Raw genomic sequence first — 17884 nt, forward strand, 5'->3', positions numbered from 1 at the left:
GTGCCAAAGTTTGCAGCAATCAAGTTACCTTTTCTTTTCTTCTTGAGCCATAGGGGGTTTATGTATGATGCTTCAATTTCTTTTTACACACCATGCAAAATTGTTATACAATGCAAAGGTGTAAGTCCATATCTCACAAATGACTAGTGCAAGTTTAATCAAATTTTCTATGCAGCCTACTCTGCCTGGCGGGCAGCTAAAAATGATATGCTTTGGAGAACAGGCCATAAAGCTATGTAGTGTTGTACAATAATATCGATTAATTGATTATATCAATATAATTGTTATCGTGATTACAATTAACAAACAGCTTATATCACGGTATGGTCATGCATCCGCATGCGTTATAACCACATTTGGCAAAATGGCTTCCTACTTTGTACTGCTTATTACTGGAAAGAGCAAAGTTTGGCATTATTTTGGTTTCAGAAGTGATGGAAACAGGATGATAACAAACAGGAGGGAAGTGATTTGCCAGGTTTGCTGACAGACCTTACCTTATGTAGGAAATACAATGAATCTAATTTACCATCTAAAGCACAGTCATGATGAAGAGTACATGCTTATTAGTATGTCAGCTCTGTCTCTGTCAAACATCCAAGCCTAATAAAAGGGAACAGACACAAATGGATTATTTCACGAAAAGTCTCTACACTCGAGGTAGCCAGCATTTTAAACAATGTGTGGAATCAGTAATAATACATACCAATTTGAAAAGCGAGTGAAGCAAATTTATATGGATGCAGTGAAGGCCTTTCCCAATGGGTTCTACGGACATAAAACAACTGAAAAGCAACACAGCTGGCCTTGTAGGTTACCGGGTATAACAAATTGCTTTGAGTTGAAAGAGGGGGCATGTCCATACATGTGCGAACTGAATAGCAGCCTTGAGGCTTTGCCCGGAGAATTTACGTAAGAAAATGCTATAGACAAACTATAAAACAGTTAAGAAGATACTTCTGTGCATTATTAGGGTTTTTTTTTAGGTATGTTTCCTTAGCAGTGAATAGCAATTTAATTACAGAATTACAAATATTTTGTCAATTATGAAATACAAATTACTATGATTCAATTGATAATTCTGTAGATATGTAGCAACAAAGCAAAATCCAAAGTAAATAGTGTATTAATAATTATGAATTTAAAAATGAAGTAGGGATCCAAGCAATAAAAAGTAGTGAAACAAGATATGAGCAATGGTAGTTATTACAGCACAACTCAGTGGGAAATCCCTACTTTGGAATTGAACACAATAATTGTTATATCTAGCCAAAGTAGGGATTTCCCACTGAGCTATGCTGTAATAACTACCATTGTTCATCTCTTGTTTCACTACTTTTTATCGCTTGGATCCCTACTTCATTTTTAAATTCATGATTTTTAATATACTAGTTTATTTAGTTTTCTGTTAAAGCATACAGCTAGCTATAAACGTGTGACTGTTCTATTAGGGTGACTGCTGTATTAGAGTATCTCGAGTCAGTCTGCAAAAGAAGTGTGCTTGCCCAAAAAGGGTGTGTTCATCGTGGTTTTGATCGATTATTAGACTAGAGTATCTCGAATCAGCCTACCAACTTGAAGGTGTGTGGTCACAAATACAGCTAGCGTAAAAGGGGCATGGTCTCAATCAATAAATAGATTGATATACGTAGAATAAAGAATGGGCATGATCTTGTGACCTATTGTGGAGTACCGGTACCTCCGTACAGTAGCGTACTCTAAGCACCTTAAATAATTTTGTGGAGTCTATTATGCTGCTTAAAGAAAGTGTTGATATGGAAAATTAATGCCTTGATATGGTTTCATTGGATGAAGAAGAAGACAAGCAGCCTGATTGAAGATAAAAGAAAAGACAAGGTGCACTTGTCGGAACCCCAAAAGGCACATCCCACTGGTGAGTTTGTTGTTGTAGCGTAAAATGGTGATCTTTCGCTGCTTTGTTTGGCCTCTAGACTTGCAACTGTGGTCAGTGAGTGAGGCAGTGAGGCAGTGATACTAAAATTGGAGTTTTTGGCAATTTAAAAAAAATTATATCTGGCCACCTGTAAGTGTTTTGTTGTATTTAATGCTGTTTTATGTATTATATGAACTAGTACTATACTGTAAAGGTGGTTTTCGCCGCATAGAATGTCTGTAGGATGATCTTTAAAAGTAGAATTTTGGGCAGCACGCGAAACATTCACCATGATCCGTACTTAAACAGTACGACCGTACCGTTTGATATATGTTGTAAATTAATTCCAACTGCAGTTAGTTTTGGTTTACTGCATGGTACCTGGTTTTTAGAAGTAGCACAACATCTTTATGACCCCTGGTTGAAATAAAATTCTTAATGTTTTGCTATACTTGTTCTTTTCTGTGTCAAAGTCCACTCTATCAACGTAATGGGTATGTAGTCAGGTCTCTGTTTCACTTTTCATATCCCAATTTCATTTTTGAAATAAACATAGACTAGTTTGTTTATTACTAGTGAATTTTGAAAAAAGTGAAGTTAAAGTTCTGAGATAAAGTAGTGAAACAAGATATATGATGATGTATTATGACATCACTGTGGAATAAACCCTACACATTGACATGTTACCACCATCTGTTGAATGCCAAAATACCCATATATCCCGTTTTCTAAATGGGTTTACGTACATCAGGTTCTATACTATTTTGAACTTCTCAAATGATTTGGCTACCCACAAATTTAATTACCAAGGCCACAGAGGTAATTAAGTTTATGGGTAGCCTCACCCACATTGTCCTTGGGTCCCTAAATAGCATAGAAACTTTGCTGACTAATTCTGACTAATACTTAGTCTGTTAGAGGATTGTTTGTGTGCCACCATGAAACTGATCATTGGCCAAGAAGCTATGATGGTTGGACAAATGTCTGCTCATGCCTACCCTTAGCTGTGCCTATGCCATCATGGCACAGATTATAATTGCTGTACATATCAATACTTACAATCATTAAATTTTAATTTATTAAATGTGACCAGATTTTACAGAACCGATCCAAATCGCACATCAGGCAAAATCAAACTAACACCACCAGTGGATAGCTACACTATCGTACTACAAGTTTTGACCCTCAGCACTACTCAAACTACACGAAGCTGGTTTTTACACACATCTTTTCTGGGTGGTGTGGAGTGCTCAAATGGCAGTTTCAGGCCTTGTGAAGGACCTGGCTTGGCAAGAGTCAGTGGTTTACTGGTGGACAGCCTTAATGTTGGCCAGACGTGTTCTCTGCTGATTTTGCTACATATCAGCCACTAAGGAGCCAGCACAGCCCTGTAATCTGGTGTCTGGACTCCAATCGTGGTCTGCCTCCATTTTGAGGTCTAACTTTTGCCCTCCCCGCCACCCCCCAGCCTCCACCCCTTTGTGAGCACTCGTGATACTACTTCGCTCGTCCAACTGCTCAGATTTTCTATCTTATTTGGCGGGAAACTGTACAAGCAGCTACAAGTACTGGAAGTGGCTTGAAAGGTAACAGATTGATGCATCTTTTGTGTAAATTTCATACGCGTGCTTGCTATCCTTGGAGAGTTATGCTGGCTTGAATTCTTTAAAACCATTTATCTCGGAACTTCTAATGTGCGATTTGGATCGTTTTTCCAAAATCCAGTCACAAATGTTGGTAAATATTCTTTTCCAATGGTTGCTTTACAAATCAGCCTTTCTTTAGTCGCTATTTTGTACTCCAAATGCTTTAAGTGTATATGAAGTTGAAACTTGACTATGTAAATGATAAAAAATTAATAAACATATTGTGCTACAGGTGTGTTGTCATGTTTTTGCAGATCTGGTAAGAAAAGTTGACTTATATTCTCACATAAACTTACAAATTATAATTAGGGTGTGTCAAGTTGTTGGAAAGCAGCTTAAATTTTTACACCTCATGTTATATAAGCAGCCTATTTATGTTTTCCCTTAAATGTTGTACATACATACGTATGCATGTAAAATGTGATTTCTTGTATCATCAGGTGCAGTAAGTTGTTTTGATAATGTCCTTGTCCAGCAGAGAGGACCTCGACGAATTGGACCAGGGCGTCAAGTAATTCTTCCACGTGCTAATTTCACTTGTAGTGGTAGAATAACTGGTGTAACTGCTAGTATGCTAAGAATATCTGGTGTCTCTGACCCTTATTTGGAAGTGTGGCATCCATCATCTTCTGTTATTGCTGTATTTGATAAAGTGGGCGAATTTCAGTTAGTAGAAAGTGAAATAGTTCAAATTGGTCATGATCGATCATCAGCCTACTGGTTACTAGATGTAACTCTTAATGATGATGAAAGAATTGAATTTGAAGCTGGAGATGTTATAGGATATTATCATCCACCTGACACACGCTACCAAATTTGGAGTATTCAAACTGCAGGATACACAGTGTATGTAAATGAATCCACTACTGCTTTAAATACCACTAATTTAAATCTATATAACCGGAGTGATATTTCTAATAGTAGGCAACCACTGATACAATTTACAATAGGTAAAAATGATGTATAGTTGTCATTATTTTTTACTGGGATATTTGTAGACATCCGATGTGATATCCTATCAACACCATCCAATGGAGGAATGTCATGTAGTTCTAGTAGAGTAGGAGTGGGTTATGAGGGAGACACTTGTACTTTCACATGTAACACTGGTTATGAGCTAACTGGTAGTGACAATAGGGCCTGTCAGAGTAATGGAAGTTGGAGTGGCAGTGATATCATTTGCAGAAGAGGTAACAATTTTATGCATCATTGTACTCTTTACCCAATTAATGTATTTACGTACATAGTTTCCTGTTCACTTCTTTCTCATCCCTCTAATGGAATGATTAACTGTTCACTGGGAGATGATGGGGTTCCTTCCTATGAAGACTCTTGTAGTTTCACGTGTAACACTGGCTATGTGCTAACTAGTGGTGATACTAGGACCTGTCAGAGTAATGGATATTGGAGCAATGGTTTTAGTATGTGTAGAAAAGGTAAAATTGTTAGTGTTTTTATACTGTCACACTGTAATTCGGCTATATAAGTGAATTGATGGAACAGTTGATGCATGATGATACTGTAGTATAATTATTCAGACTGTTGGTGTGTACATACGTATGTATGTACATATGTATGTAATGTTCAGTTTTGTCAGAAAATCTGGTTTAAACACTTTGGTGAAATATCTGTAAAATTAATAATGCTGGGAAAACCTACAGTGTACATGTACTGTATGTACTGTATGCACTATTTGTTAGAAAGAAGACCATAAGATACGTAGACAGTTAGATATCTGGTTACATTTACATATATACTTGCTGTAGGAAGCCAACTTGCCATTGAAATGCAATGTCAATGACTAGTTAAATACACGATATGCCGTGTTTGTTGAATTTATTCATGTAAAACAGTCAAGCCTAGTCTTCATTTGCAACACTGTATGCACAGCAGGTAAAACATAGCTAAAAAATTAATGAAGCTCTATTTCAGTTTAAAGTTATTTCCTCTGTTTGTTGGCTTTTAGTTATAGTAAACAAGTGTGGCTGTAACTGCTTTATTAGAGTACTCCTGGCCATTTAGGGAGGTTCCACTGTATACAGTTTTATCCCACTGAAGCCTTATAAATTATCAAGCTAAAAAATAGGAGTACATATATCATAGTTATCCCAATGATGGCTGAACTCCTTTGAGTACTGACTGAATTGCCTAACTGTGTCATATCAACCCTGCAATGCAAAGAACTAGTTATTTTTTGGTTACATGATAGTAACCACAATGAAGTTATTACTTGGTAAAGTGTAAAGTTCAGTAAAATACAGCCTGAACAAACAACAGAATCCTAAATAATAATAATAATTATTTACAAAGATGCTTTACACTCCATAGAACTATTCTGTATAATTACGTGTGTGCGTACTGTGGAGATCATTTAACAGCTGGCTTCTTCTTGGTTTATCCCATTTTTGGTGTTAATACTGTTTCTTCTTTGCAAAATATTAGCAATAAATAATTCTTCACTGGACATTAATGCAAGTTAATTAAGAGGTACCACTAGTATTAATTGGAATATCCCATTATTTTTCTACTCAACTGACATGACTGTAGTCATCTATAAATTGTACAAATAATTTCTACATTAAAATTATATTATTTGGCTTTATAGAAAGTTGCGTGGCTGCGTAACTCAATTGCTTTATAGAAAGTTGCGTGGCTGCGTAACTCAATATCCTCCATAAAACAGCCAAGCTGAACTCTCTACTGGGTGATATGGTTGAACTCACTACAGGAAGATCGCAGTGGCGGAGGAAGTAGGGGGGTGCGCCCACACAGAAGCTGTGGCTATGTTAGCTTTTATGAGGTCTCAAAGTTTACCAGAAGTAATCTATAGGTACAATTTAAAGGATTTCAACTAAAGCACCAACCTTTTTAGTCAACAATATTTAAAACAGGCTATATTATATTTGCAGTCAATAAAAACCTCTTTTGGCAAAGTTTTTAGCTGATGACTACAGTGATAATAAACATAGCTACAGCATTTATAAACAGTCATTAGACACCTGGAAAAACCTGGTACAGTGGTAGATACCAACTTTCAAAGCAAGAGGTCAATGGTTTGATTCCCAATCTAGGCAAACTTTTTTTTTGTTTTTAGACTAAATATGTTTAGGAACAAATTATTTATGTAGCACTTTGATTGTTCTATTAAGATATTTGATCTTTTAGAGTATATCAATCTTTTCATGAGTTGTGTATGGCCTGATGGAAATTTAATGGCAAAGGCTATAAGAATTACGTTACCCCACCCAGTGTCACCACGTATGCCCATATTGTGTAAACACGCATTTGCCAAAAGTTCTCTGCTGGTTTAAGGGTTAATGCAGATGATAAATGTGATAGGAAGCTACTGGGAAGCCGTATCATGCTACTGCAAATCAAAACCTTTGCATTGTCAGCCCAAAGAACTGGGACACCAAGGAGGACTGATATATGCTATTTTATTTGAATATGTGTAAATATTTTTGCAGCACTCTAATATAGCACATTTTGTAGAATTGATAGACCTATGAAATTAGAAAACTATAGTGTAGTAACTAGTAAAGTAGAACTTGCATTTATAAGGTAGAAATTAAGTGAGGTGAGCAGCTGACAGCAGTGACAGCGTGGAAGTCCCTGGTTGGAACCCTAGATGACATTGTTCATGCATGTTCACTTGTTTCCTACTTTTCGGTGACTGTTCTATTAGAGTATCTTGATTGCACTTGTTTCATGTTTGGTTTTTGCTTTATAACTCCATGCTCATTTCATATCACAAATGGTTGCCACTATGGTGGTTAACTTATATGCAGACCAAATTTAAACTTTTTTTGTAAGTAGTTTAACTTGCAGGAATTGCAAAAAATGCACTTTATTTTTACAAACTGCTCATAGCTTGGCATTACTTCTACCAATTAATCTGAGCTGTATTATCGCAAAGAGAATCCACTAAATGTTTGTGCAACATATAGTAATTTGTAAAAGTTGTGCAAAACAAAAGCAGAAGAAGGTGAAGAATAATACAAAGAAAATAAGATGAACTTAGAAGAGGCATATCTTGAAGAAAGCTGGACAGATTTAGCTCACATTTGGTATGGAAGATGTGCCAGCCTGTGGGATGCTTCACAGATGGGCTACAGTAGACACTCAGTTATCTGACCCGAGATTGGAAATGACTGTTCTTTTAGAGTGTTTTTAGTACAGGCATATGTTCTATTAGCATATTTCAACAAAGCTCTGAATATAAATGTGCGAGCTTCAGTTATCTGAATAATTCAATTATGTGAACACTTACCATAATTGCCACCAGAGACACATACGTAGGGGTTCGATAGGATCCACTGTATTTCTTTTTAGCCAATATATATTATATGATAATTTCACAAATACATACTTGTCTGTCATATGCCTGGATGCATTGGCTTTCCTTTGCTGCATGAAACACTGTTGTGTGCCCTGTTCTGTCATGACATACTGTCATGTGTCACTACTTCAAAGTGTGGAATGTCATAACATGCTAGATATCAAGACATCAACTTCACATTATTTATGAGGCTAAGTTCTTCAAAGTATGGGATAGAACATACTTAAACCACACCTGCACTCATAGGATATCTTGGTCATCAACACCTTCACCTCAGCTTCGCCTCGACCTCAGGTTGTTAACACTGATATCATTGGGGTTTAACTATAATTTCTTTCCTAAATATGTACTTTTCATGTTTTTTTGTATAGGTTGTCTAGCCAGCATTGATGTTTATCAAAGAGGAGATGACCAGTTAAGAGTTGATAGACAAGTGATCATTCCATATGTTAATTGTAGTAACAGTGATGGAATAATAACACATATTACTGCTAGTCTATCACTAAATAATAATGGTAGTGAGTATCCTAGCTTTCAAGTGTGGCGTCCCATGTCAGGTGATCCCAGTGTTTATGAAAGAATTGGTGATGAAATTGTATTAGAAGATAGTGAAGTAAGAGCAATGGATGGGTACTGGTTAGCAGAGATAGTTGTTAGTGATAATGAGAGGATAGAGTTTAAGTCAGGAGATGTTATTGGATGTTATCATCCATCTAATGTACGTTATCAAGTTAATACTATTAGTGGTAATGAATCAAGTGTTCATGATTGTGATGGAGGGAATTTCACAACTGTTAATGTCACAAGCAATAGTTGTGAAATGGATCCTCAACAGCCATTAATTCAAATTTTATTTGGTAAGTTATAGTATCATCAGTAAGCTGTCACATGTACAGATGTACAGTGCAGGAATTTTATGAAACAATCGCATATTTGCAGTACTTGGTTGTATTTATAGACATCCGATGTGATATCCTATCAACACCATCCAATGGAGGAATGTCATGTAGTTCTGGTAGAGTAGGAATGGGTTATGAGGGAGACACTTGTAGTTTCACATGTAACACTGGTTATGAGCTATCTGGTAGTGACAATAGGACCTGTCAGAGTGATGGAAGTTGGAGTGGTAGTGAAATCGCATGTGACAAAAGTATGAGATTAATGTTTGTTAGTTATAAGTATAAGATGATCATGTATCAATATAGGTGCTATTACAAATTTCAGTAGCAGCATTTCTGTATTTACTAGCAATATGGCAACTACAAATATCACACCAACTTCCAGTGTAGGTCTAGCTGGTGGTGATGGTGGTGACAACAGCACAACTGCTGTCATTGTGGCAGCTGTGGTTGCTTCTTTTTTTTTACTGCTACTTTCTTTCCTTGGCATTTGCATTATATTACTCATGAGGAAACGAAGAAAGCGAAGCCATTTTAATGTTAACACAGGTAAAGCTCAACTGTATTGCTGTACTTACTCTTTGTTATGAACACCTATTACTCTGTGCAAAAGAAATTAATTTAACATCCATTTGTAGTAATGCAACACCAAAGATTTGAGACAGACAATCCCACTTTTCAATACACTGCTGATGATAATGTAAGCTTGACAACATTATAAATTTGAATTACTGTACTTCATGAATTATTGGATCTTTTTCCATTAGTCAAAAGCATCTTATTCACTTGCACCCAAAGAGGAGGATGATGGTGTAGTATGTAACCCTGCTGTAGTCAGTGATTATGAAATGCCAGTAGAGGGAGATGAAAAATTTCATAGATTTTCCCTATCTGTCCCAAATGACTATGCTGAACCATTGTTTGATAATCACAGACTAGAATCAGTTAGTGGTGAGTACGCTGTGGCACGTGATGATACAATGGTGAAGAAACCATTGGACACATTCACTACTGGTCATTATGAACGTTCTCAGTCATTTGTGCAGCCTGCCACTAGTTTGAAGTTGCTACTTGCTCAGATCAAAGAGACTATGGTCACAGAAATATCATCACAGAGCATTTGGTATGCATACATACAGTATATGATTTGTCATAATAACAGAAAATAGTTTTGTTCAATGTTGATGCATTCCTATGCCTCACCATGTATTTTCTCAGTAATGCTCATAATGTTATTTTTTGCTTTTTAATAGTACAATCAAGGAATTAGGGTATGGAGAATTTGGTGTGGTTACCTTGGCAAAATGGACAGATGATGACACATCAAAAGAAGTTGCCATAAAGACTCTTAATAAACAAGCTTCGCAGAAAGACAAAATCAAATTCTTTCAAGAAGCAGCTTTAATGGCTCAGTTTATTCATGACAATGTTATTAGAATGTATGGAATGGTCATAAAAGATCCTGCAATGATTGTATTGGAGTTTGCCAAGAAAGGAGACCTTCGAGAATATTTAATCTCACTGCAACCTGAGTAAGTTGTGGGCCTTTTGGCAATAAATTTTCTAAAATCAGAAATGTGACCAGCTTTTTGAAGCAGTCTTATGAGTTTCGAAAGTCTGACTTTGCAGTTTGCACCTCATATTTTCCTGTCTGTGCAGTCTATTGAAATGATATTTAGTCCAATTAGACACGTAGCATAGAATGTGTGCCTGTAAAAGTTTCAGACTGATAAGTAATTTCAATGTTTTAGTGATGTGAAAAGGCTACAGGACTGTTTCCGCAAACGAGGTTGCAAAAAAAACATTTGATCTTCTGAAACATGCAATGGAGCTTATATACAGTAGCAATAGTATAACTATAATAATCATGATAGATGGAAACTTTTTATGCCATGAGAATTTTAAGAATAGGGATTGTAGAAATAAAAAGTAGTGAAACAAGGGAGATTGCCTATACCTGAAAATATACTACTGGACATTAAAAGATTAATCGCTAAACTTCAGTCTGTACCCTCTACTGAATTAGGGATTAAATGTCCACTGATAATCAAGGTGACCTCCCTTGTTTGACTACTTTTTCTTTTGGGCTTGGTTATACCTAGCGAATACTGCATGCCATGAAGGTATTATGAGGCTAGTTTTAGGGTGTTATTTTGGCCAAAAAAGCCCAAACCTTCATGTTCAAGATATTACTAGCAGTTACCAAAGACATATATACAACACATAAATAATCTATTTACACACCACGTATTTTGCTTTTCTAACACTCCATTGGTAAAAAATGCTACAATAAGCAATACTAAGACAAAATTTTCACTACTAACCTGTTTTTATGAACTACTGACCTGTTTTTATACTGCCATTAGCCTTACCACAGAATTTTTATATTTCACACTAGCTCTGATACTTTCTGGATTTCATGCTTAACTAAGTAATGAAAAACTAAACATTTAACTTTGTACCAAGAGTAAATATTGCTCTGTTATTTAGTATTGTGATAAATACTCATTCAAAGTGTACAATGCTAAAACAATAATAATCTGAATGTCTATCATGTAGTATCCCACATCCTATAGACACTGTGTAGTATCCCACATCACTATTTAGCTGTGTCTTACCACGATATAATTTATGCTACTAGATCATCTACACTCCTGCAGTGCTTACAATATTCTTATATACCCTACATCCTATATACATACCTAACAGTATGTGTATTGAAAAAGGTAGCTAGGTACATAAATAATTGTGACTGGATATTGGGAAAATGTTCCAAATCGCACATTAGAAGTTTTGAGATAGATGGTATTAAAGAATTCAGCTCACCAAGGATAAGCAAGCACGTGAATGAAATTTACACAAAAGATGCATCAATATATTACCTTTCAGACTACTTCCAGTACTTGTAGCTGCTTGTAGAATTTCCCACCAAAAAAGATAGAAAATGGGATGAGCAAAGTAGTATCATGAGTGCTCACGAAGGGGTGGAGGATTGGGGTGGCGGGGTGGGCAAGAGATAGACTTCAAAGTGGAGGCAGACCATGGTTGGAGTCCAGATACGAGATTACAGGGCTGTGTTCCTTTGATACATATCGTGATAATTTTCCATACTAGCCTATTAATTGGAAGATTACACCAGCTGGGTATATTTGGATTAGGCATCATTTCATTTTGTACTGGCATTTTCTTGTATGTCTATTAATCAATCATATAAAATTTGATGTCTCCGCAACTGTTTTATAGGTAGTTTGTCATCTGTCATAATTATTTTCTTGTGCAATAATTCTCATGAAAAAGCCTTGAGGCCTTTCTTTAGTTTCATACATGTACAAAGGGTTATGACCCTTTCAAATCAAAAGGATTCTGGGTACAGCCTGTTACGTTGTTTTTAAGCTGTTAAGTGTTTGTAAAACCCAATGGGAGGTTTTTCTCAAAGTCTGTAGAGTCACAACTCCGGTACTTCATATAGGAAAAAAAGAAACCACATTAGAACAAATCTTGAATATTTGTATGGTAGTTTAGTACAGGTTAAATTGACTGCTTTTTGTTTAGCTCATGTGGATGCATATGGACAAACATATATGGATAGGTAGATACAGAGATACACATACACGTTTATCAAAACAATTTCAGGAAACCAGGTGTGTGTTCACAACCAGCATGCCTGGTTTAGAAGGATTGCCTCAAACTGTTTTCCAGAGAGCAAAACCGTTTTACTAGCTAGAAATAGCTATAGTTGTTCCCCACTTGTCCTAACCACTACGCTAACACACCACACAATGAGTTGTTCTCTGTAAAACTTGCTTTTGAAGGCATGTGACAGTTGAATGGCATGGGTGTTTATGGGTGGTTTGCTGTGTAGTTTTAAACAAAGAATTCCAGCAAGTTTGATATACCCTTGCATTGAACATGCTTTTTGCAACAAATGGAGGCTGTTAGAAGGAAGTTCCAGTTGAAATGCCATTTTAAATGGAAAAGGTTCCACTCTGAGACAGGGTAACTATTCAGTCTATATTATATAAGTCTAGCTAGCTGCAGTATCTATAAGTAAAAATCACACTACACCATAATTTCACAGTAACATTTGAAGCTTTCCAAACATAAAAGATAATTATTAACTTGCTTGAAGGTGTGGGACAGTCATGTTGGTTGATTTTGTGACAAAGGGAAATTGCTCAGCCATTTTACATTGGTAATCTATTTAGAAGGAAAGTACATGCATTTTGTTTCTGGGTATTTGATGTACTTTTGACTGTACCTCTGAATTTTAAGTTGAGCAAGAACACCAGACTACCTTAGTTTGGCAGTACAATTATACAGAATAAATATATAAGAATAGTGCAGGACAGAATATCTATACAGGTAGCTAAAGAGTAAGCCTTTAAAACACTCTTAATTATGCCCTTGCATGTGTTCACTGTATATCAAATTAATTTTGCTATGTGTGTGTGTGTTTGTATTTAGACTATTTTAAAATTATACCAAGAACAAGCACTGCCAAAGATATTTGCTGCTTGTCGGTTAAGACAACACATACTTTTGGCACTTTTTATCCACAGGTAATTTGCAAAGTGAAGATCATGAATAATGTTTTACATTAAAAATTGACAGTGGTTGGTGGTACTACAGGCTGAAGTTGAACAGAACTTAACTTATAAGTATATCTTCAAACTAGCTACAGAATTATATGCAAACAGTTTTCCGATCATTAGACAGAAATTTGAGCCATACATACTTACACTGTATAAATTATGTAGTATCTGTAATATGCTCATGTTACTGTATAAACATATTTTATGTTTATACAGTAACATGAGCATATTACAGATACTACATTTATATTCTTTGATAATAGCGTGTTAGAAGGTGAAGAAGTTCCAGACACGGTACCTCCACTTCTACTAAAGTTTGCTAGAGAGATTGCAGCAGGAATGAACTACCTTGCTAATCAAGGATTTGTACATCGTGACTTAGCTGCCAGGAATGTGTTGTTGACTGAACAAGAAATATGCAAGGTAATGATTCAGAAATGCATCCCTATGCCACTCAAATGGGCTGTGCTAATCACGTTGTCGAATGTAATGTGATATGGTCGTAACTAGGCCTGCATCAAATATGCCAGCATAAAAAGCATAATAATAGGCTGGAGTGCTATGCCAGCATAATGCTAGCATATTTGGTGGATATTTCAAACTATGGAGCATAATTCCATGAAATAGATCGATACTCTCTAATAGAACAGTCCCTTTGTAGTGAATACTCTAATAGAGCATTCACAGATTAAAATGTTCCTGTCAGAAATGTTGCTAACTTAGGAGCATATAATGCAAGCATAATAGAAACACTGAAGAACATAATAGGTGAACATTTGGGAAACGTTTGGTACATATTTGACTCAGATATTCAGGAAGTGTATACCATCGCTGCTGCATATTACATTGGTAGGTACTACCTAGCGTATTCTGCCTTGTTGAGGCAAAATCTGTGTGAAGCCTTGAAATTTGCTATTCGGTATCCATTCATAAATCACCTACTATAGAAATAGATATTAAGTATAGTTTCTTTTGTATACTCTTTTTTGATATTGTTGTATTTTGTGAACATTATTATCTTCCTTTGGAATGGTATTCCATATTCTATTTTGTCTCTCTCCCATGTCCCTGTGTTTCACTGGACTCTTTACCATCACCTTTGTAATTAATGTCTTTTTCACCTATGTAATTATTTTCATCATCTTTGTAATCACGTTTCTGTGTTTCATCTCTACTGTTTTGGTGTATCTGTAGTTTTTTTTTGTTTTTTTTGTAATCTGGCCTCATGCAGCCCTTGAGCCTTTTGGTGAATCCCTGTCTTTGACTAAGTAATCATAATAATCTTATACAGATTGCTGATTTTGGAATGTCCAGAGATTTGGATGACCAAAAGTACTACATCACATCTGGAGGAAAGATCCCTGTTAAATGGACAGCTCCAGAAGTGAGTTTATGACATGGTAATCACATTGCTTCCTTGACATTAATCTACAGGCCCTCCAGTACAAGAAGTACTCCACTTGTAGTGATGTTTGGAGTTTTGGTTGTGTACTTTATGAGATGTGGAGTTTGGGATGTAAACCTTTTGAGGAAACTCCTATTAAAGAGGTGTGTTTATACATAAGTCACTCCTTATTACATTACATGTACTTGTAAGCTGCCTTCACTGATTATCTCATGTCTCCATTTAGGTTCTCACAGTGATCAACAATGGTTACAGACTTCCGCCACCATCAGGATGTCCCAAGTTAATGTACAAATTGATGATTCGATGTTGGTAGGTTTGTTTGTGCATATATATGGATGATGGCATGAGTAAATGTATTCACTTACTATTAATTATACAGTATATACAATGATTGAATGAAGTACGTGACAAGTGACCGAATTTGACAAACAAGGCTTCCACACGTGCACATATAGTTTTCTAATTTTAACCAACTGTAACTTGACTACTCAGTAAGCTATTAACGTAAATTGTTCACACAATTCATCCATAGCATTGTAAAATACCAGGACAAAATTTGAAACTAAAAGTCGTAAAAGTGGATGTGTGTGGAAGTCTTTTGCATGTTTTTGTCAAATTGAGTCACATATGTACAGTGACTACGGGCTCACAACCAGGATTTCTGAAAGGGGGGTTCAACTTTGACACAGTAGGTGATAATGGCAGCAGGGGTCTGGGGGCTGTGCCCCCAGCCGCTGACAACACCTTAATATTTGACTTCTCCTAACGGGCCTAAAATTGATAGTACTCACTAATGACACTAAAGAGCAGTTGTAAGTGTATAATTTTGACTAATCCCTTGAAAGTTGACACATAATTTGCAACTTCAGTATGTGCAGCAACTGCAAAGGTTAATTTTAGTAGCTATAGACACATTTCTATACATTGAAACAATCAACACAGTTATCCATTTATTATCTATACTTATCAGTGTTTTGCTCGACTCAATAAATAGCTACTATTTCTTTGTATCACACTTAAGTGTCATGAGCTATTTAGGATTACAGCTTTTTAAGCTTGAATTTTCAGAGGGGAGTTTCAGAACCCCGGGAAGCCTTCCCATATACACCCCTGCGCATCAGTGAAAGAGCTAAGAGTTTGCAAAATATACTCATGCAGAAAGTTTTATTGTGAACTTCCTTGATATATAGTTAGATGGCCAGCACTAGCCCAATAACTAGACATTTAACTAAACATCAAGAGCATTAGACAAAGCATTTCTCAAGTGTACTAATCAATATATGTTTGCCTTACTATTCATTGCCTAGCAGCTATATAAAACACAGACCTGTTCAGCTAGCTACACCGTGCAGTACAAGGAGTCAAAAATTAATATTTGGATTGTCTACACTTTACTAATAGTATGTATAGTAATCTCATGATTTTAGCAGACTACATATCTGAACAATAGGCATAGCACAATGCTCAGATAAGCATTATAAATAAATAAGAGTTGAAGAGGTTCAACTTGATTTCTTTGGTCTTGTTTGAAAGCTTTAACCATGCATGATTAGAGTATTGAGTGATTGTTTTATTAGAGCATTTGAGTGACTGTTGTATTAGAGTATTTTAATGACTGTTCTATTAGAGTATATCAATCTTTGTCGGAAAATTTTCATCTCCACCCAGATATTAGCTGTATAGAGGTGGGGCTTAGCTCCACTTTAGTTAACACCTCAGAGCAGCCTTCAGTGCCCTACATAGCTCCTCCCTATGTTTCGGGCGCCCATGTCTTACATGCCAGCTTAAAGCATCTCTTTTAAAAATTTGGTCATCCAGAGGGGGTTTGTCCGAACCACTCGAACCCCCCCTGGTTACAAGCCTGGACTATGTGCATGAAGTTGTGAGTAACTTTTGTGCTGAGAATTAAGGGTAAAAATTGAAACACTTTGGTACATTGTGTTGTACAGGGCACTAGAAGAAAATATCCTATTGGAAACTGGGAGCCTGAACAATTTGTATGCACACATACGCATAGTTCAATAGACCAGTTCATTTAAGGACCTTAAAAATGCAATTAGTGATAATTGCGTATGACGTAACAACTGGATGCTGTGGATGCCCATAAAAATGTATTGAAACCATTGGGAAAACTATGATAATCGACGGTTAAATCTCCGTTACTTACAAAGTATACAGTATGTTCCAATTCTCTGTACATAGAACAAAACTACATTAATTTCTCTTTAGCTTCGTGGTTGTCTGCTGTGAATAGGGTAAAGGATGAGCGAGATACAGAGCCGCAAAGTTTGCTGAACAACGCTTTCCATGGCTGGTAATAGTGAGTTTGTACTTGAAAACCATTCAGAACTGATTGGCAAAGCTTTTTAGTAGAGTTTTCCATGGTTCACGTCAAAGATAAAGGCTACTATCGACCTAACAGGCCAACAAGCAAACACCATGTTTAGTGAGTCGGCAAACACTATCCAGGTGATCCTAACGCTTGTTTTAGTGTTGTTATTCCATATAAACATAGAAACAAGCACCTGCTTGCATGCTTCGTCACTAGACAACTTTTTCGCCAGGCGCTTTCAACTTCAGCAGCTCATAGCTTGCCAATCGCTACACCTAGAAGCAGCAGACAACCACTATCAGGTGTAGAAATTAATGTAGTTTTCCATGCTGTCTTCAAAACATGGATATCTTCTTTACTTTCTGTGTAAAAAAGGAGTTAGTTCCCGTGGTTGTCCATTTCCCAATGGTTTCTGTACATTTTCATAGGTAACCACAGCATCCAGTATTGCACAATAGCAAATACCACAGCAATTAAAATACTTTCACATTAAATGAACTGGTCTATTCAGTCCTTAAGGTGCTAACTTAGCTAAGTTAGGTATACTACTACCATATAGCACAAAAGTTTTTTGGGGTAAATTTTAACGAATTTGATAATTTGCTTTGCAAAATTTTCTCTCGAAGTCTTACGTTAATATATTCTCCGAAACAGTATTGTAGCATTTCATCAAATTTTACTCAACAAAATGCTTGTTCATCCGATTCATCAAAATTAATTACGTCATCGAATATATTTGTGACTGGATTTTGGAAATCAATCCAAATCGTGCAT

The 17884-nt window shown here is 36.2% G+C and overlaps 1 protein-coding gene across 1 annotated transcript in view; it reads left to right on the forward strand.

The window, feature by feature from the left end:
• Positions 1-17884, forward strand: part of LOC136254691 (uncharacterized) — a 38497-nt gene that overhangs the window by 19789 nt on the left and 824 nt on the right. The window contains exons 11-23 of the mRNA XM_066047416.1: positions 3981-4490; positions 4539-4730; positions 4788-4976; positions 8251-8736; positions 8838-9029; positions 9085-9327; positions 9417-9478; positions 9546-9901; positions 10032-10310; positions 13634-13793; positions 14662-14754; positions 14805-14918; positions 15002-15087. Of these exons, the coding sequence (XP_065903488.1) occupies positions 3981-4490; positions 4539-4730; positions 4788-4976; positions 8251-8736; positions 8838-9029; positions 9085-9327; positions 9417-9478; positions 9546-9901; positions 10032-10310; positions 13634-13793; positions 14662-14754; positions 14805-14918; positions 15002-15087 (2962 nt within the window). The remainder of the gene's footprint in view (positions 1-3980; positions 4491-4538; positions 4731-4787; positions 4977-8250; positions 8737-8837; positions 9030-9084; positions 9328-9416; positions 9479-9545; positions 9902-10031; positions 10311-13633; positions 13794-14661; positions 14755-14804; positions 14919-15001; positions 15088-17884) is intronic.

The sequence above is a fragment of the Dysidea avara genome, chromosome 4 (assembly GCF_963678975.1).
Source record: "Dysidea avara chromosome 4, odDysAvar1.4, whole genome shotgun sequence".
In the NCBI taxonomy this organism is placed as follows: Eukaryota; Metazoa; Porifera; class Demospongiae; order Dictyoceratida; family Dysideidae; genus Dysidea; species Dysidea avara.